Source organism: Chiloscyllium punctatum, chromosome 11 (genome assembly GCF_047496795.1).
Source record: "Chiloscyllium punctatum isolate Juve2018m chromosome 11, sChiPun1.3, whole genome shotgun sequence".
NCBI classification, from domain to species: Eukaryota; Metazoa; Chordata; class Chondrichthyes; order Orectolobiformes; family Hemiscylliidae; genus Chiloscyllium; species Chiloscyllium punctatum.
The window spans coordinates 110050355-110070866 of record NC_092749.1 but is presented as its reverse complement, the minus strand read 5'-3'; the positions used below and the strand labels follow the sequence as shown (position 1 = coordinate 110070866).

The window sequence follows — 20512 nt, the reverse complement described above, 5'->3', positions numbered from 1 at the left end:
ACAGTGATATAGATGACCTTTTGAGCCCGAAAATCTATTTTAAAATTAGTTGTCAATATAATTCCTCACTCATTTGGGATTATCCTGCAAATATTGGGATATGTTGTTTATACGATCTGTCAGTCTTTGTGACATACAAATCTAGCAAGGTTATCAGGTTTGGCCCTTTCATGTGGCAGCACTGTCCAGTTTGTCACTATGATGTGCAAACAAATTCTTTATTTGATCCATTAGTTGCTATCTAATATTTATTTCTCCTTGCCTGGACTCATTCACAAGTATGAAGTTTCTCCTCATCCATCCTGTTGAAATCCTTGGTAATTTCAAAGAACGTAATTTGGACTGTACATTTCCATCACTAATTTGTCCTTGTGATCCAACTGCACATATACAGTCTCACGCCAGCTCCTATCTTCTGCCTGTGTAAGATTTTAACTCTGAAAATTCAACTCATCAAACTAATTTCAGTGACAAAGAAAGGCAAAGCATCTACCCACAGAAACACAAAGGTGACTCAATAATAAGAAACTAGAAAATATTGTCCTTGTAAAAATAGCAAGAATTTTATTCACATATCATCGCTAATATAATTGGGGCTCCCTGTTTTATTTCTCTACCTCCCATCCAGCCACCGACAGACAAACCCCCTATTCTTTTTCAGCTTTACAATGGAGAGTAGGAATCTCAATGATTCCCTTATACAAACACCAAAAACCTTATATTCTGTGTCACCTTAAACATCAAAAATATTCCAACTAACTTCCCAGAAATATAAATAAAGCCAAAAACCAAGCCAAAGAAGGAGCTATTGCCTATGCCTGAATGGTTGAATCTACTTAGAGATGGCACCATCACAGATGAAGCCACCTGAATTCAGTCTCCTCTTAAGTTGTCTTCCCCCACATAACTGAAATTTGCATCCTTTCAATTCCATTAACATGTTTGTAAATCTCCAGTTCTTCAATATCTTTTAGCTAATACAGGTCATTCTGCCGCAACAATTGTGTTTCTCTGCAACCTTGCGTTATAGAAAATCGCGCTGTAGAAGATGCTCCACCCATTCAGTACAAAGTTTGCATTATCCAAACAATTCGTAAATTACGTTATAGCCAATTTGCGCTGACGTTATAGCAGAACGATTTGTCTGGAAATGAGAATTGTACACAGTACTTCGTGTGATCCAACCAAGTTTCTGATTTTTATTTTCTGAAATGAAATAGACAATGCTGAAAATACGCAGCAGGTCAGGTTGCATTTGTGGAATGAGATAAGTTAATACGCTGCTCCTGGAAGCAGGAAGCTTGGCAGGCAGAGGAAATTAATTGAATGAGAGCGAAAAATCAGCTTCTCAATGGTGGGATAAAACTAAGTTTGCAGATATTCAAAGACAAGTTAAGTATTCCAATGACATGCACCTGCATGTTGCATATTCTTATTAAAGGGCAATCTGGCCTGTATTCAGTATATTTTTCTGATTACGTTATATGTGAGTGAGAAATACACGCTTTCAGATTCACAACTACATACACTGGTGGACAGCCAATGTGATAGTATACTTGTTGGAATTAGAGTGAGCAGCAGCAGTTTTTCTCTCTTTAGGGAAGATGATGATAGGTGATGATTTCAACCAGATAGTGACACTCAAACGATAACAGGGCAGGGCTGTCGTATAGAGCAAGACTGCAGACTAAGGGGCAGAGAGCAGAGTTATCTAAGGATAAAGGCATCTTTGGAATGGTGGGCATGTGTTTGGGAAGCAAGGACATGTTTCATTTGATGCTGAAGCCTACAGCCCAATCTCCTTATTTACATGCCTCTGCACTCTAGGGGGAATCCATGTTCTAATGGCATTGTGGGTCCGCCTATAGCGATTCAAGATGGCTAATCACCTTTTCAACGGCAATTAGGGATGGGCAATGAATGCTGGCCCAGCCAACAACACCCACATCCCATGAGTGAATCAAAAAAAAGCAACCCTTACACTTGTGATTGTCACCTTTATTGCAACTACACAGTGCCACTTACCCTTGTGGAACCCAGCAAATTTATTCATAATCTTTGGCACTAGACACAGATTCTATTATGGGGTCTAGGCTCCAAATCAGCAGGTTGTCTGGACAAGCAAGAGAGCCTCCAATGGCTATCTTTGGGAAACAGGACACCCTACCTTTCCCAATAATCCTGAAGTAAAACATACATTGTGGTCTCACTGAACCATGGGGCCATTCTTTTTACTTCAGCTATGTCTCAGAGAAGACATCAATGGGTGGAGATCAGATGATTCTGCCAGAGTACCACTCCTTGCATACAGCCTATCTTTGTGTCTTTTAAAAATGCCACTTGACCCATGAAGCAACAGCAGTGATGCTAATCCCCTGCCTTCCCCTACTGTCAAATCATTATGCTCCTCAAACTTGCATAACTAATTGGCTAGCCACTGTTTCAATGTGTGTCTCCAGCCATCTTAGCTGAGGGAAAGTATCACTCACTTCCTGTTATATCACTGACTACTTCTATGCTATCAAGCAGACACCATACAATATTTCAAGTTAATTCTTCTAAAAATGGTGGACAGCCGGCGTAATAGTATACTTGTTGGAATTGGAGTGAGCAGCAGCAGTTTTTCTCTCTTTAGGGAAGATAAATCTACATGCTTTATGGCCATATCAATCAATGTTGCTACTTCAAACAACTTGTGCATCTGTATTCCCAGATTATTTTTGCTCCTCTATCTTCCTTTCCTTCCAAGTGATTAGTGGCCTCTTTATGCTACTAAACTGAGCCACCTCTCATTTCAAAAGAAAAAATATTACTTTCAGTTGTATAGCATTTTGTAACTACTGATGTCTCTCAGTGCTTCAGAGCCAATAAAATACTTTTTCTGAAGTTTAATGTTGTAACTTAGGATACACCTCTACATTGAATTCAATTTGCCATTTAGTTGCTTCTTTGAAAGTCCAATTCTTCTTGTATTTTGATGCAGTCCTGTACATTATTAGCTAGAGTCATAGAGATGTACGGCATGGAAGCAGACCCTTTGGTTCAACTTGTCCATGCCAATCAGGTATCCTAAATTAATCTAGCCCCAATAGCCAGCATTTGACCCATATCACTCTAAACCCTTACTATTCGTGTACCCAACCAGATGCCTTTTAAATGTTGTAAGTGTACCAGCCTCCACCATTTTCTCTGGCAGCTCATTTCATACATGCACCAGCCCCAATCCCAATTCAGTATCATCTTTATATTTTGATGGTGTATATATACCAATTCCTGACTCCCCCACTTGCCAACATTCCAAGAACTCGCCTAAGGATTCCTACCTTTATTTTTAATTTGGAACAATATTTGATTCCATGGTGGATCTGACTTCAAAGACGCAGACTTTGACATGACCGTGTTACTTGACAACTTCAGAAGATTTTAATCAAGTACAGATCTACTTCAACTGCTTCACATTTTATAAGGCGTTTTCTCTTTTTCTAATTTTTATTTTCCAAAAAGACACTCAAATTGTATAACTTTCTTGACCAGTAGTCTCTGTGAAGTGCTAGAGGATGTTTTTCTACAATAAAGGCACTATGTAAATTCAAGTAGGAGTTGTTGGCTGGAATGTGGTTATGATGTTTATTGTGGTCACATTCCAAGTAAGGGAGTGAAGCATAAGAGCATGAAAGAGCTTTGCTCGTCAGTGGGACACAGAGTTTAACAAGTGATTTTCTTTGTTTGAAAGCTATTAACTTGTTGAAGGAAAAAAATAGATCATAGCATATTGTGGGCAATTATCACTATTAACCTCTATTAGAATGAACAAGTCATTCCTACATCCCCAAGTAACAATATTAGGAAGCTAACTTCTGGTTGTGAATCCACTCCACTGTACAATCTACATGTTTTTTTTACTGTCCAAATAACTTTTTTTATTTTGACTATATTGATTAATAATATTTTTGTGATCCATTCAGCTGGAATGTTTACATTATCAAAAGTGTTTCAAGTGTGTTGAAAGCCCTTTTTTTGCCTGATTTTTATAACTGTCAAAAAATTTTGCACTGGTTTTTCATCATAAAACGTAGCAGCAGTAATTTGTCTATATCCCTTTCAGATTCTGTGTCATTCCCAACACTTGCTTTCTCACCTCTGTTTGTATCATCCACAAACTTGACGATAGTGCATTCAAGTTATTAATATATGTTGTAAATCATTGTAGCCCCAGCACAGATCCCTGTAGCATTCCAAAAGTTACAGGTTGCTGTATTCTGAAAATATCCCCTTTATCGTACGCTCTGCCCTCTAGTAGTTAGTGAATTCTCTGTGCACATATATGCATATATATTATATCACCTGCTCCCCCCACCCACCCCTACCCCAAATGCCATGGGTTCTTAGCTTACGAAGCATCCTTATGTGGGTACTGTATCAAATGCTTTTTGGAAATCCAAATATATTACATTTACTTTATCTATCCTGTTTAGAACGGTCTCAAAGAATTCCAATAAATTTGTCAGACATGATTTCCCCTTCATGAAACTATGCTGACTCTGCTTGGTTATATTATGCATTTCTAATACTCTGCTAGTATATCCTTTATAAGAGGCGTTAACATTTTCTGAATGACAAATGTAAAGCTAACTGACCTATAGTTCTGTCTTTTTGTCTCCTGTCATCCTTTAAAGGCAGAGTTCCCTAATCATCTGGCCAAAATAAGTAAAAGTTAATGCTGTAAACATTCAGCCAGTCTGCCACTGTCTGTAGAGAGCAAAATAGTCTTAACGGGTTGGATATTACATGTACAGACATAGTACATGTAATTTTAATAAGGAACCACAAAATATAGGTCAGGTACCCAGACTACCACCTTTCCACTCACCCTCGTTGTATGGAGAGTGAGAAAGGGACAAAGTTGGGAGCCTGCCCACCATAAGTAAATAAATAATTAAAGGTCAAATGAGCAGGTTAAAAGCAACGTTGACTCCAGTATTACTCTACCCATACAGTTGGAATGGGTTATCGCATGGACAGAGTGGTGAGATTGGGCAGCACATTTCATTTTCACAAGTTTATGAAAGTGCAGGAGGAAGGGGATTATAATTTCTGAAGGGTGGCCTTTCCACATTGGGGCAACCCACTTGAAGGTGGTAACTTCCTACTGCCATATAAAGAATTTAAAGCCTACACTTCCACCACTTGCCAAACCCTACCCACCAAGTGCCCAGACTTGATGTGTTCAGGGTTCCGCTGGATTCTGAATGTGAGACTGTCTGCAGTATGAAGCTTTGGCACTGCCAGGACTGATGGAGCTGTTGACATCTCCAACAGATGGGGCTTCCTCCCAAATGAGTAGAAATCTCATGATCCATTGATTTAACCCACCTTTAGGACATTATGGCTGGGGGCAGATTTCTTCAGAATCTGTCACTGGCTGCTGACTTTCTTTCCAGGGGAGCAAACCTCACCCCTGTAATTTTCTGCTCCATTATTATTCATCACCTTGACTGCCCAACAAACGTATGACTGAGCAGTGGAGTAGAACTTCTTTACCTCTGCAATGCATAGACCCTGTCAAAGATCTTGAAGCATTCTATTTATATTGTACATCAGAGTTAATGAAGGCCATTCTTTCAAGTGTCATAAGGAAGAATGTTAATTCCATGAAAGCTTTTTCTTAATTGGAAGAAAGGATCAAGATGTGTATATGTTGCTAGTAGTGAATCCCACATCAAAGTAGTCACTTCTGAATTTGTCTATATGGACAGAGTAATATTTATGAGAGGATAACGCTTATCCCTTTATTGGAACAAGAACATGGAAAACTGATTATAATTTTTCTGACTTTTTTTCCTGCTGTGAATCTTGTTTCTAATCATACATACATTGTTTCTCCACCATAAAACTGGAATATATCTTTACAGTTGACCCCAGTACTGACTATTCATCAAGTGACTTATTCTTAGAGCAGTAGGTGAAACGTTAGGCTGCTTACTGGGAGTTTAGTTCACTGGTGTAGTGTGCGCAGTTTAGTGCTTTCTGACACAATGCTACTTCCTTGAGCCTCTTTTGTCAAAGTATGACTGACTTAAGAAGTAAACATTAGTATATTTTTGAGAACTTCTTCGTTATACATTACCTATATATTTGGCTCAATCAAAATGCAACTGTAAACAGTTTCAGTAAAAGAAATTGTGTGTAGGGTGTTTAACAGAAACATTTAAATATTTTTAATTGATTTGTGGCTCCTTATTATTATTTGATGGATTTTAGCACCTTTCTGTACTCCACAAAATTAACATGGTTAATTTAACAGATTGTGGGTTGTCTGATCAGTTTAAAAATTATTTGGGCTGGGCACATTCTTGAAAATATGATGTGTCAAGGCATTTTAATTAATATCTGCTTTTACTGAAAGGTGGGAAAGGAAGAGATGATTGCAAGTTGGAGAATGTGATCTCCATGAAACAGCACCTGTATTCCTCAAATAAGTTCTGTTGCACCCCATGTTACGTAATTATCAAAATAATGTGTCTGGTCAGAAGAACTTGACACATCCACGTTTTACAATTCTGTTATATACTTTAGTGAGATGAAACTTAACGCTTTTTATTTCATTGTAAAGAAAGAACATTCAGCTCTTTCTCTATCTCTCTTCCATCTCCAGAAGTGCAGCTCCAATTCAGAGCTATGGAAATCTAAAGTAGTGATTCATTTTATGAACAACTTTGATTTTTGTTCAGCTATAGATGGCTTGAATTATACTGTTGGTGCAGTTTGAGAACTTGATGCATCATCCATATTTATATTATGTGGTGGTCTGCTATCAGCTAATGTTATATATGTTTTAAAATCTGTACATATTGACATTTTGGCTGCCTGGCAGCTTCAGATGTTAAGAGAAGGCTGAGCGACATGACAACCCAAGCTGCCAGATTGAATCCATATGGTTAGGATAGTCTGGCTGCTGTCTGTCTCAATTACGGAGACACGCGAATAGCAATACTGTAGGCGTGCGTCATTTCAACTTCAGTAACCAGAAAATAGCAACTACAGAATTTAAATATTTCAATCTCTTTAACATTGAAGTTTGGGAGCAACTATTTTACCACATTTTAAGTGATTTGTAGAACATTCTGTAGCTATGAATAGCCTAACAGATGTTTTTTAATTGAATTGGCATACTGGATTTTAAATAGGAAACTGGTCGTTTATAATTGCTTTTTATCTTCACGTTTATTGGCTTACAAATGAGAATGTATCTTTTCTGTTCATGCTTGAGGCCATTTCTGGAAAAATGTTTAATTGACAAATTGTAACTTTGATCAAGCTTAGTATTTTTTAAAAACGTATGCTGTGCTGAAAGATACCTGATTTTAATTTATTTTATAATGCATTTTGACAGTATTTTGGATCATATTAAAGTAGATTGATTATTACCTTGCCAAATAATACCATCCAAGGTAAACTGAAAGGGATAAACTCTGATATCATCTATCTAAATGAAGTAATGTGCTCCAAAAGAATATAGTTAAGCTATAGAAAATTATGTATTGTGATCCCATCCAACTTTGAAAGTTGATCAAACTGATACGTGTCATTCAATGTCACTGTGCCAAAGCTATCATGAGAGTTGAAACATGAGCAACTGATCTCATCAAGGTGAGAGGTGCCTGTAGAGAACAGCAGTCAGGGCATTTCATACATCCAGTGTCATTATGAAGTGCTCCCAGGTCAGATATAGCACAGACAAATGCAGAATAAAGCATCATCTGAACTTTGCCTCAGAATTCTGTTCCTCAATTATTTCCATTCCTACTGCAGTATGATACTTTATAAAGTCATAGATATTTACAGCCAGAAGGGTGCCATTCAGTCCATTGTGTCCATGTCATTCGACAAAAATCTGACTACACTAATTCCATTTTCCAGCCTTTGCCCCTATCCCTGGACGCTATGGCAACACAAGTAAATATCCAAATACTGCATCACTGTCATAACCCTTTCTAGCTCCACCTCTCTTTTAGGCAGTAAAGTGCAGGCACCCATCACCTTGTGGGTGAAACGATTTTCCTCAACTCTTCTCTAAGCCTTTTATTTCAACTTAAGTGTTATCTTCCTGGTTATTGACTCTTCTACTAATGAGAAGTAGTATTTTCATACCTATCCTATCTATGCCCCCTCATAATCTTATACACCTCTAAAAGATCCCATCTCAACCTTTAACTACCCAGCCAATCCAATCTTTCCTCAGCTCAGACCTTCCAGTCCAGGCAGCATCCTGGTAAATCTTCCCGTCATCTTATAATATAGTTATTAGAACTAGTCACTGTAGTTAAGTTGTGGCCTAACCAGTATCATATTCCAATGAACCAGTTCCAGCAATAACATCCTTGTTCTTTTCTTTATTGGCCAGGTATAGAATACAAGTGTCCCATATGCCTTCTTAACGAACCATATTATTTACCTGCCCTGCTAGCAAGTCAGTCCTGGATGAGTTCATTCAATCAGTATGCTTCAGATGAGACCCCTTACTCCCCTTATCAATCAAAAACTTATCTATCGCTGACATAAATGCACTCAATGATCTGGTGTCCACAAATTAACCACCCTCTGGCTGAAGAAATTCCTCCTAATTTTAGTTCTAAAAGGTTACCCCTTCACTACAGCAAGAGCCCCATCATTGAGCCTTGCAGAATCTCACTAGAAATGGACTTCCACTCACAGAAAAAGCTCTCTAAGGTCATCTTTGCTTTCTGCCTCTCGGCCAGTTTTGGACTCAAATGTGCCACTCTGCCTTGAGTCCCATTGCAAATGGATTGTTACAGGGATATGGTGGGGGGGTGGGTCTGCGTAGGATACTTTTCGGAAGGTTGGTGTGGAATTGATGGACTAAATGGCCTACTTCTACATTGTACAGATTCTGTGTGAGGACGTTAGCTCCATTCCTGTTCAGTTCCAGCCTATCCAACTTGTTTCAATTCCCAACTGCCCTAGAATGTCACGTCTTGGGTATCTAAACCCTCCCTTCCGCACCATCTCTCCAGCTATGCACTTATCTGCTCTATCCTTCTATTTCTATACTTACTACTTGGTAGCATTATGAATAATGTGGAGATGACTGCATTTTATGTTTTACTTTTCATATCCCCACTAAACTCCCAAAGTCTGCTTTCAGGACCTTATTACTTTTTCTCCCTATGTCATTGGTCTCAACACAGATTACAAATTCAGTTTTTCTACATCTGTCTTCAGAATGCCATGCAGCATTCCATGACATTCTTAATCTAGACATCCAGGAGGCCAACATACCATCCTGCAGTCATATCATCAGCTTCAGAAATTACCTGTTTGCTCCCCTTACAAATTAATCCCTATCACTTCCATCTGCTTCACTGCTGATCTGTCTGTTCTTTTAATCTTGCTGCTACCACTCCTGTGTCCCACACAGACCATTGGTGTGTCTGCTTCTCTGTGAGGGTCCTCACCTCATTTACTCCTCTCTCTTTTATTCTACTTCCTGCCTCAGCTATCTTATGGCATTTGAATTAGTATAACCAACAGTTTTCTGTGACAAAAATAATGGACTACTACTGACTAAACCCATTTCACATAAGACTATGGCAATCAGTTTTAATTTTTAGATCAACTTATGAATATTTTGTTAGAGCGAAATAAAATATCTACCAAATTGGAACTTTGATCATAAACATATTGAATTATATATTTATATTAAACAGAACAGCTTCCGCGTGATACTTGTCAACCTTTCTCATTAAGAATGCACCAGTTCCACATTATATGTGGTTCACTACCCACAAATCTACATATCTTGAAGTCAGCCCCAAACATATGCTTTTTTCCCGAACTGAAAGATTCTGCCAGATTGCACGTTCCCTTATGGTCGGGGATTTCTATTATAGCACTGTCCATGTTTTGTGTTATCCATGGCATATGCATAATCCCTATCCTCCATGGGTAATAAGGACTTGATATGTATGTGAATGTAGGAAGAGTTAAGGGGACCACAACCAAATTAGTGGGGAACATGAATTCCTTTTTGCACTTGTCTGGTTTTGTAATTGTAGATGTAAATGTTTGTCAAAAGTCACAATTTGTATACTTTATACTAGAAATGTGCGGGATGAAAGTCAGCATGTTTGACCACACTCATCATTGTAAGATGGAAAATCAGCTCCTGCAGCTAACTGCTCTTTGCCTCTTTCCATACAGGTGATACACAGTCATGGAGTCATACAGCATGGAAGCAGGTCCTTTGGTCCAACCAGTCCATGCCAACCATAATCCCAACCTACACCCTCTGCCTGCGCTTGACTCATATCTCCATTCATTTCTTATTTACGTATTTATCCAAATCTCTAAACATTATAACTGTACCCACATCTACCACTTGCTGTGGAGGTTAATTCCATACATAAACCACTCTGTGTAAACAAAAAAAAAATGCCCCTCATGTCTTTTTAAAATCTTTCTCCTCTTACCTTAAAAATATGCCCCCTTAGTCTTCAAATCTCCACCTCCCCACCACCCTGGGAAAAGACACTTGCCATTCACTTTATCTAGACTCCTCATTATTTTGTAGATCTCTGTAAGGTCATCTCTTAACCTCCTAAGCTCCAGTGAAAAAGTCTATTCAGCCTTTCTTTATAACTCAAACCCTCATTTCTGGCAACATCCTGGTAAATCTCTTCTGAATCCTCTCCAGCTAAATAATTTCCTTCCTATTAACAGGGAGACCAGAACTGGGCCTTTTTGAGAATTGTTTCTCAATATGATTTGTTCATGTCTTGCAATCTTTTCTGTCAATGGGAAGAAGTCAGAGATTTTCTTTTGGGTGATAGCTTGCATTTTTACATTATACACAAGAATGATGTACAATGAAGATCATGCCAAAACTTGATTTTTGGTGGAAAGTGATTTTTAAATGATTGCATTTATCTTTTTGCTCTAACTTCTTTGTAGCTTCAAATTGGTGAGAAGCTGAGTGATGATGACATTCCGTCGGATGTAGATTTGAATGATTCTTTCTTCACGGATGAACTGGGGCAATCAGGTAAATCAGAAAAGTACACTTACATTGATCATATGCAGCTAGATAATTCTTTTCTGCCAGTTTCCTGTCTTTAGTGTTCAAAATCAATCATTTTCAGAACCAGTGGAAAGGCAAAACAAAGTTGAGACAAATATTTTAAACTAGGCGAAAGTGAGGATTGCAGGTGCTGGAGATTAGAGTCGAGAGTGTGGTGCTGGAAAAGCACAGCAGGTCAGGCAGCTTCTGAGGAGCAGGAAAATCTACGTTTTGAGCAAAAGACCTTCATCAGGAAAAAGGCTAGGAGTCTCGGGGAATTTAAACTGCAGCGGGAGCAACGGATACAGTAAATGAAGTGTGGAAGTGCAGGTGAAACCTTGATGGATGTGGAAGGCTCTTTGGGGCCTTGGGTGGAAGTGAGGGGGGAGGTGTGGTTACAGGTTTTACAATTCCTGCAGTGGCAGGGGAAGGTGCCGGGAAGGGAGGGTGGGATGTTGGGGGCGTGGACCTGATGAGGAAGTCGCGGAGGGAACAGTCTTTACGGAATGCGGATGGGGTGGGGAGGGAAATATATCTCTCATGGTGGGGTCTGTTTGTAGGTGGCGGAAATGGCAGAGGATGATGCAATGTATACAGATGTTGGTGGGTGGAAGGTGAGGACCGGGGGGTTCCGTCCTTGTTACGGTTGGAGGGTGGAGTTCGAGGGCGGAGATGCAGCAAGTGAATGAGATGCACTGAAGGGTATCATCCGTGTGGGAGGGGAAATTGCATTCTTTAAAGAAGAAGGCCATCTAGTATGTTCTGTGGTGGAACTGGTCCTCCAAGGAGCAGATGCAGCAGAGGAATTGGAAATAAGGGATAGCATTTTTGCAGGAGGCAGGGTGGGAGGAGGTGTAATCAAGGAGCTGTGGGAGTCGGTGGGTTTGTAGAAAATGTCAGTGTTGAATCGGTCACTGTTGATAGAGATGGAGAGGTCCGGGAAGAGATGGTCCAGGTGAATTTAAGGTCGGGTGGAAAATGATGGTGAGGTTAATGAACTGTTCAATCTCCTCGTGGGAGCACAAGGTGGCGCCATGCAGTCATCCAATGTAGCGGAGGAGAAGGTGGGGAGTAGTGCTGGTGTAACTGCAGAAGATAGACTGTTCCATGGAGCTGACAAAGAGACATGCATAGCTGGGGCCCATGCAGATGTCCATGGCTACCTCTTTCATCAAGAGGAAGTGGGAGGATTCGAAGGAGAAATTATTGAGGATGAAGACTAGTTCAGCCAAATGAATTAGAGTGTCAGTGGGAGGGTACTAGTGGGGATGTCAGGAGAGGAAGAAACAGATTGCTTGGAGGCCCTGGTCATGGCTGATGGAAGTGTATAGGGACTGGATGTCCATGGTGAAGATGAGGCGTTGGGGGCCAGGGAAATCAAAGTCTTGGAGGAGTTGGAGGTGTGACTGGTGTCCCGAATGTATGTGGGGAATTCCTGGTCCAAGGAAGATAGGACAGTATCGAGGTATGTGGAGGTAAATTCCACGGGGCAGGAGTAGGCCCAGCCGATGGGTCGGTCGGGGTAGTCAGGCTTGTGGATCTTGGGTAAGAGGTAGAACCGGGTGGTGTGTGGTTCCCAACCTGAGGTTGGAAGCTGTGGGTGGGAGATTCCCTGAGGTGATGAGGTTGTGTACAGTCTGGGAGACGATGTTTGGTGATGGGAGGTAAGGTCATGGTCGAGGGGGAGGTAGGAGGAGGTGTGTTCAAGTTGGCTCCTGGCTTCAACGGTGTAGAGGTCAGTGCGCCAAACTACCACTGCATCCCATTTGTCCGCTGGTTTGATGGTGAGGTTTGAGTTGGAGCAGAGAGAGTGGAGGGCTGCGTGTTGTGAGGGTGAGAGGTTGGAGTGGGTGAGGGGAATGGACAGGTTGAGGCAGTCAATTGTCCTGGCGGCAGTTGGAAATAAAGAGGTCGAGGGGGGTAACAGACTGGCACGGGATGTCCAGGTGGATGGGGTGTGTTGGAGGCGGTAAAAACAATAACTGCAGATGCTGAAAACCAAATACTGGATTTGTGGTGCTGGAAGAGCACAGCAGTTCAGGCAGCATCCAACGAGCAGCGAAATCGACGTTTCGGGCAAAAGCCCTTCATCAGGAATAAAGGCAGTGAGCCTGAAGCATGGAGAGATAAGCTAGAGGAGGGTGGGGGTGGGGAGAGAGTAGCATAGAGTACAATGGGTGAGTGGGGGAGGAGATGAAGGTGATAGGTCAAGGAGGAGAGGGTGGAGTGGATAGGTGGAAAAGAAGATAGGCAGGTCGGACAAGTCAAGGAGACAGTAACTGAGCTGGAAGTTTGAAACTAGGATGAGGTGGGGGAAGGGGAAATGAGGAAGCTGTTGAAGTCCACATTGATGCCCTGGGGTTGAAGTGTTCCGAGGCGGAAGATGAGGCGTTCTTCCTCCAGGCGTCTGGTGGTGAGGGAGCGGCGGTGAAGGAGGCCCAGGACCTCCATGTCCTCGGCAGAGTGGGAGGGGGAGTTGAAATGTTGGGCCACGGGGGGGTTTGGTTGATTGGTGCGGGTGTCTTGGAGATGTTCCCTAAAGCGCTCTGCTAGGAGGCGCCCAGTCTCCCCAATGTAGAGGAGGCCACATCGGGAGCAACGGATACAATAAATGATATTGGTGGATGTGCAGGTGAAACTTTGATGGATGTGGAAGGCTCCTTTAGGGCCTTGGATAGAGGTGAGGGAGGAGGTGTGGGCACAGGTTTTACAGTTCCTGCGGTGGCAGGGGAAAGTGCCAGAATGGGAGGGTGGGTTGTAGGGGGGTGTGGACCTGACCAGGTAGTCACAGAGGGAACGGTCTTTGCGGAAGGCGGAAAGGGGTGGGGAGGGAAATATATCCCTGGTGGTGGGGTCTTTTTGGAGGTGGCGGAAATGTCAGTGGATGATTTGGTTGATGCGAAGGTTTGTAGGGTGGAAGGTGAGCACCAGGGGCGTTCTGTCCTTGTGTTGGAGGCGGGCAAAGGGGTCCTCAGAGGTTTGGAGGGAGTCTTGATGTAAAATGTAAGCTTGGAGGCGGAGGCAGCAGAAGAAGTGTTCAATGTCACCCTTCTTTCGATTATACAGTCTAAATCTTATTTCTGACAAGCCCCACCCATTCTTTATATTCTCTTTGAAGTAAGAAAATAGATCATCTAAAATATTTACGCACAGAAATTACTCCTGCTTCTAAGCCACCGTTTAGGAATGAATTAAAGTAATATGTTTTTATATTAAATCTTATTAGCAGAGTCTTTATCTAAAACATGTCTAAAATTTCACAGAATAGTCGGTTAAAAATTATGTTTATGTAAATTTTAACATACTTGTGACATTGAGCCTAAAATCACAGAAAATATCTTGTATTTTTCTATGTTGACAAAAATGGCAATGATTAGATATTTGTAAATGTATATAATATTCAACGTTCTTTCTGTTTAAACAGAGTACAAGCCTCTTTCTAAAGTAGAACACAGCTGAGGGATTATTTCATGCTTTCGTTTTTATTATCAGATTTATCGGCATTCATATCCAGCACATCCAAGTTTGGTTACAAAATGAAAACATGCCATGCTTTCTGCACATAAATGTTAATATTTGTCAGTGACACACACGGTACTAAATGATGTCATTACAAAAACAGTAAAATTATTTTTAAAATGATACCAATCAGTGGATTGGATATTATTTCCTGAAACTTACTTGTAATTGCATTGTTTCCCTGCTTAGCAATAATATTCACTGCATGTTGCAGTTCGTTGTGATGTTTAAAAATAGCCAACCAAAGTTGTAAGGTTGAACAGCTCGCATACTGTTTTTATTTTTTTCTCATTTGTAGCATTTCACCAAAAGAAGATGGGCAAAAAGTTAACGGATAAACTGACACCAGAGGAGGAAGGCGAATTAGAAAAGGAAAAGGTCAGAAATGCTCCATATTGAAAATTTGAACTACATAGTATGTATTGAGTAAGATATCTTATCATTTGGATGTGAAGCTAAATCTTCTCAGTTTTATGTCAAAAGATGTTTCACCTTTTGAAGAGACAGGCTTTTTTTCCAGTTCCTCTTTAACCACCTTCCAACATTACCAAAAATTGATTATTTAGTCAGTTAACTTATTCTGGCTCATGGGATTATGCTGAATGCAAATACAGCAAACTTTTTATTAACCACACCTATTGGACCAGGAGTGTGCAGGTTGATAAAATGTTCCAGATGATTAAGAGGTCCCCATAATCAATATAAAAATATACAGTAAGCAATAGAAACATAATGCAGGGGTATACACATCAATGTTATGCTTTATTTACAGCAAAATCACTTAAATAATAGTTGTCTCAAAATCAAATCAACCAGCAGGGAGCCTTCTCATTCATACCCTCAGTTGACTACTTGGCATTGTAATAATACTGTAAACTTCCAGTATTTCAGGTATATTGTTGCGGATTTATCAAAAGTACTGGTTAAAACAAAGGTTTTCTATAATACTATATTGCTATGTATGAGAACAGTGATTTCACTTTCAAAGCTTTTTGTGGACTCTGATGCAATTTTGAATTTATTATTTTAAAAGACTATAAAAATCCTAGTGACTTACTGCTTGCCCTGCCCATATTTTGCCCATTAAGCAGTTGAGATTTTTATCAAAGCTGTTTGTCTATTGAAGTGCTAAAATTAACAAGTGAAAGATTTACAATGGGAAACTCAATTTTACATGCTTTCAAAATCATGCTTTGTTTATTCATTTCTTGCCTTTCTCTACTTTCTATTCCATTACTTTACACCTTTCTGACTTATATTTCTTGCGTGAATATGATCATTTTCGTGCCTCAGTTGCACCTATCACAGGTGGACCTGGGATAATTCCATTTGCTCTATTAGAATACACTGAGTTAGGACCAACAGTGGTGTGAATGTTTGAAAGAAGGTATGATTTAACAGTTGGAGACCAACTGGGCATTTGGAGCATAATATTGAGAGAGTTTCTGTATATCTGGCCTCCAGTTTTGAGCATATGCACTTTTCTTTTGCCTTTGCAAATTTATACATTATTATATTTTCATTCTAATAATTAGTAAACTTATACTACAAAATATTTCTTCATCACTAGGCAAAAATGGCCTTGCTTATGATGGATGATGAAGAGGAAGACAGAAGACATTTCAATTATGACAAAATAGTGGAACAACAGAATCTTAGTAAGAAGAAGAAGAAAAAATTAATTAAAAAGCAGGGATACCTAGAAGAAGACAGTTTCCAGGTAATGTAACATTTAAGTGTACACAATTACAGGTAGACAACCTTTTATCTGAAATCCAAAGGTTTTTGTGAAGTTTTTTTCTCATTAACAAGGTTGTTTGGCGTGCAAACAGTTAACCCAACTCCACACCCACTCGATATATGTCACTCAGATGCAACGTGGGTGGGTGAAGTCCAGCACTGGCAGGCCTCAATTCTGACTCAGGGCCTTTAGTACTCACAGTGAGTCTGCTATCCAGTAAGATTTTTTAAAATTTCACCGTCATACTGTCACTTACTCAGAAATTCAAGAAATTCCAAATTCCGAAAACCAGCTGGTCCCGGGCGTTTCAGATAAAGTATTGTGTACCTGTATTTTTATGATCAAAATTTAATATATCAAGATAAAATATCTTACTTTGTGTTGTATTTATATTTGGCAAAAAATATAAACATTTCACTGCGGATTGTTGATGAGATTAGTTTAAGACCACTCACTTTTTTGGTTTAAAGTAGACAGTTTGAGAATCCAGATAGTTATTTAGATAATAAAGCCACAAGCGTTGCTTGATCAGAATCCTGGAACTCCTTCTCTAATGGCATTGTGGGTCTATCCACAACAAATAGACGGCAGTAGTATGACAAGGCAACTTACCACTCCCTTCTCAAGGGCAACGAGGCATGAGCAAAAAAATGTTGACCCAGCCATCAACACCCAATCCCATGAATGAATAATAAAAAAAACTCCACAGTTTCAAACAAATTGAATAAATTTTACTCTATAATGTTGTAATAATGAAACAAAATTAGTAGATTTTATTAACAAACATCTAAAGTTATTGGAGGTAAATGTGGAGAACCAAAACATTATGGTCAAAACTCCACATAACATATCAAATAGCAAAGCCGGTCAGGACAAGATTGCACAGAACTTTCAACAAACCCCCATAGATTAGTGACACTGTGGGTCATCAATTCTTATTAAAGCTTTGTCCCATTTACAAGGGGTTCGAATTCTTAATTTCTGAAGAACTAGGTTTGGGCTTCCTCAAAAGCTGCAACTGCACAGACTGTCTCAACGAATGCTCATCCTGGTAGTTCAATCTTTTTCCTGAGACTGTGTCCACTGGATTCTTAAGACTGCATTCCAGCACCTACTCTAGTATAATTCCAGTATTTTCATAGTTATCTTCAATAAACTGAGACTATCGCTGGATTTCTGAGCTCCCATATTTCTCAGCTGCACCAAGCAAATATTGCTTGTGAGCTTCCTTCACACTTACACTCAGCTATAATTAGCAATGGCTCCCATGCTTTCTTCAAAAACCCCACTGCATCTACCATCCCCCAGAACGTCTCTAAGCTCTAACTGCACAAGGGAGCTTGCTACAGCAGCACCTTTTGGGATGGATCCTCTTCCCCCTATTTCTAGGTATTCAAAGGTCACAAGCATCTGTTTCAACTACCTCCAACAAATGACTAAAACTCATTGTTCAGTGACCTAATAGGGCACACCCTGGATCCTAGGTAGAATTGAATATAGCAATCATTGTAACATCATATTCTCTGACTATTACAATTCTTCAGCTAATTTTATCTCCACAGCTACCAGCTCAGAACACAGAAAGATAGATTTTATCACAAAATGCATGTTAGAATAGACTGTCAAGACAATAAAGCAAGCTGGTGCACATTCAATTTGACCCTTAAGTTTTAAAGTGTGTCCATAGAGCTCTTGATCACTGGTCGAGAGCACCAATATGCTGCATTACCAAATAAGGAATGGTTAATGGTCTCTTGGCCCATACCTGGGGAGATATAATCTATTTAAGGCATGGAAAGTAAAGACCAAATGAATGATTCCTAGTTAGTCTGTTACCCTATTGTTCATTTATGATGTGATAATTAGAGGCTGTAATGACCACTGACTTTTCTTTTTGTTTCTGCCCTATTTGTTTTGGCCTGTTCTGCAAGTTCATAAATTGATAGCATTGACAATTAAACGTTTTGGGTAAAAGAAGAAGCATAGAAATGACTTTGTGCAGAACAGCACAAATGAACCCACACATAGACAATTTTATTATAGTTGAAATAAATACTGTTCTCAAAATTTTAAATCCTAGTTTGGTATAGTACCTTTTTACCTTTGAACATCCCCCTTTCATTGATATCTCACTATCAGAATGACTTGTATAGAAGTTGAGAAATGTTTTTTCTTTGAAGATCTTAAAAATATCAATAGTAGGTTTTCTGGGGTTCTCTAAAGTAAATACAGAAAAACTTATTTCCCACAGGCATAAATCCACAATGAGACAGTACAATCTTAAAAATTAGAATTTTTGTTGGTTAGAATACCAAAGAATTTTAAACAAGGATAGTTAAATTAATTTGAAGTACAATGCAAATCAGCCATATTCACAGATTGTTACGCAACTGAAAGAAGCCATTCAGCTGATGATGCCTATACTAGTCATATTACCTCATGCCAGTGTCTTGTCGTTTTCACATGTCCCTGCACACCATCTCTATCCAATAAAACTGAACAGAACTGGTTTTAATGATTAATAGTCCTACTATTCCTATGCTCCTGTTTAACTGTATAGTGAGAGTATGCCTAGCAGAATCCTTTACTATATGGCAGCAGAATACAAGTTTAATTACGAAGGGAAACGAGAAATTAGGGGGCATTTGATCAAGCAATTTGTTGATAATAAGGATAACTATGCAATGCTGTCACCACAGGAACAATGGGAGAAGTGAGGAGAATGTTTTTTAAGGCATTGGATTATAAGCGCATTCACTGACTAACAAGCAAACATGATAGAAATAAAACTCGTAACACGTTTAACAGAAAAGTGGGCAATTGTTTGCAAAGTGAAAACTTTAAGGACAGAAACTCAAAAGGACATGAACAGCTTTTTCAGAGAGCCATCACAGACACAATGAACTGTGACTGTGTAAACGAAAAGAAGTAACTATCCTTTATGTTAAATGCTTTTTCATTTTGGAGACAAAAGAAATTCTGAATACCACAATCCTCTTATATGGAAATCCCTAGCAAGATTCAGAGGTGGCCTAAATTTTAATCACTGAACATGCTGTAAAACTGGACAGCTACAACAACGATGCAAGTAGTTATATTCGAGATTTTAATTTTGTTACAGGTGGATGTTGCTGACCCAAGGTTTAAAGCTATATATACTTCACACCTCTTCAACCTAGACCCTTCAGATCCTAGTTTTAAGAAGACTAATGCCACACAGTCAATCCTGGAAGAAAAGTCGAGGCGAAGGCAAGAGCAGCAGAAGCAGGTAGCATTGAACAAAAGGAAAGAAAGTGATGTTACTGGAGAAGAGACAATGACAGCCATCAAGAAACCTATAGATCCTGCACTTTCATTGCTCGTAAAATCGGTGAAAGCAAAAACTGAACAGTTTCAGGCTCGAAAGAAACAAAAAACTGTGAAATAGAATTTTTTTGGTATACGGATACTATTTTTTGCGAATATTCTTATGGATTTTGATCAATAACAATGTACATAAAAATCGTTGAAAATAGCTTTACTAGATTGTTGAGGTTTAAATACTTATCTCCAGAGTTAAATGTACCTACAGGAAAACCATAATTCATGTTTCATTCATAACTGAAATTATTTTTTAACCGAAAAATTGAATTAAATTCTTCTGACTATAGCTGAAATTCAAAGCTTTAAAGAGTTGTGTATACCAGTTTCCTTTTTTATTGCTCATGCTCACATGCTTTGGTCATGCTAATATATGGTGTATTTCTTTTATATCATCACTTGGCATCACTAAAAAGGTGTTTTCTATAAGGAAAAGTTTCCAAATGAAAGCTAATTGGAAAAAGAAACTGAAGATCAAACATCAGAAGTTAAACTCACAAAAACTTTTAAATTTAAGGTAAGGTAAAATAGGAACATGAATTTTCTTATGCCCTATCTTTTCATTTATGATTAGATTTGCAAAAATAATTTGACAAGTTTAAAATTTTCATTCGGAAACCACAGTCGTTTAAATTTAAAGAAACAAACTTTTGAACATTGTGATTAATATTTTATTGAAATGTTATTCTATATTTGGATATATTTAAGGAGCTGCATTGTTTCATAATATCGCGTGCTATGACACAGGGATAGCAAGCCAGACCAAATCAGACTCACCTAACACTGGATTCGCAACATTGAAATTAAAGCATTCC

General features: G+C 39.2%; 1 protein-coding gene across 2 annotated transcripts in view; it reads left to right on the top strand.

Moving 5' to 3' along the window:
- Positions 1–20007, top strand: part of esf1 (ESF1, nucleolar pre-rRNA processing protein, homolog (S. cerevisiae)) — a 74618-nt gene extending 54611 nt beyond the window's left edge. For both annotated transcript variants that reach the window (XM_072581516.1, XM_072581517.1), the window contains exons 11-14: positions 10972–11062; positions 14895–14974; positions 16167–16316; positions 19459–20007. In XM_072581516.1, coding sequence (XP_072437617.1) covers positions 10972–11062; positions 14895–14974; positions 16167–16316; positions 19459–19764 — 627 coding nt within the window. In that variant the 3' untranslated portion in view covers positions 19765–20007. The remainder of the gene's footprint in view (positions 1–10971; positions 11063–14894; positions 14975–16166; positions 16317–19458) is intronic.
- Positions 20008–20512: the final 505 nt, after the last annotated feature.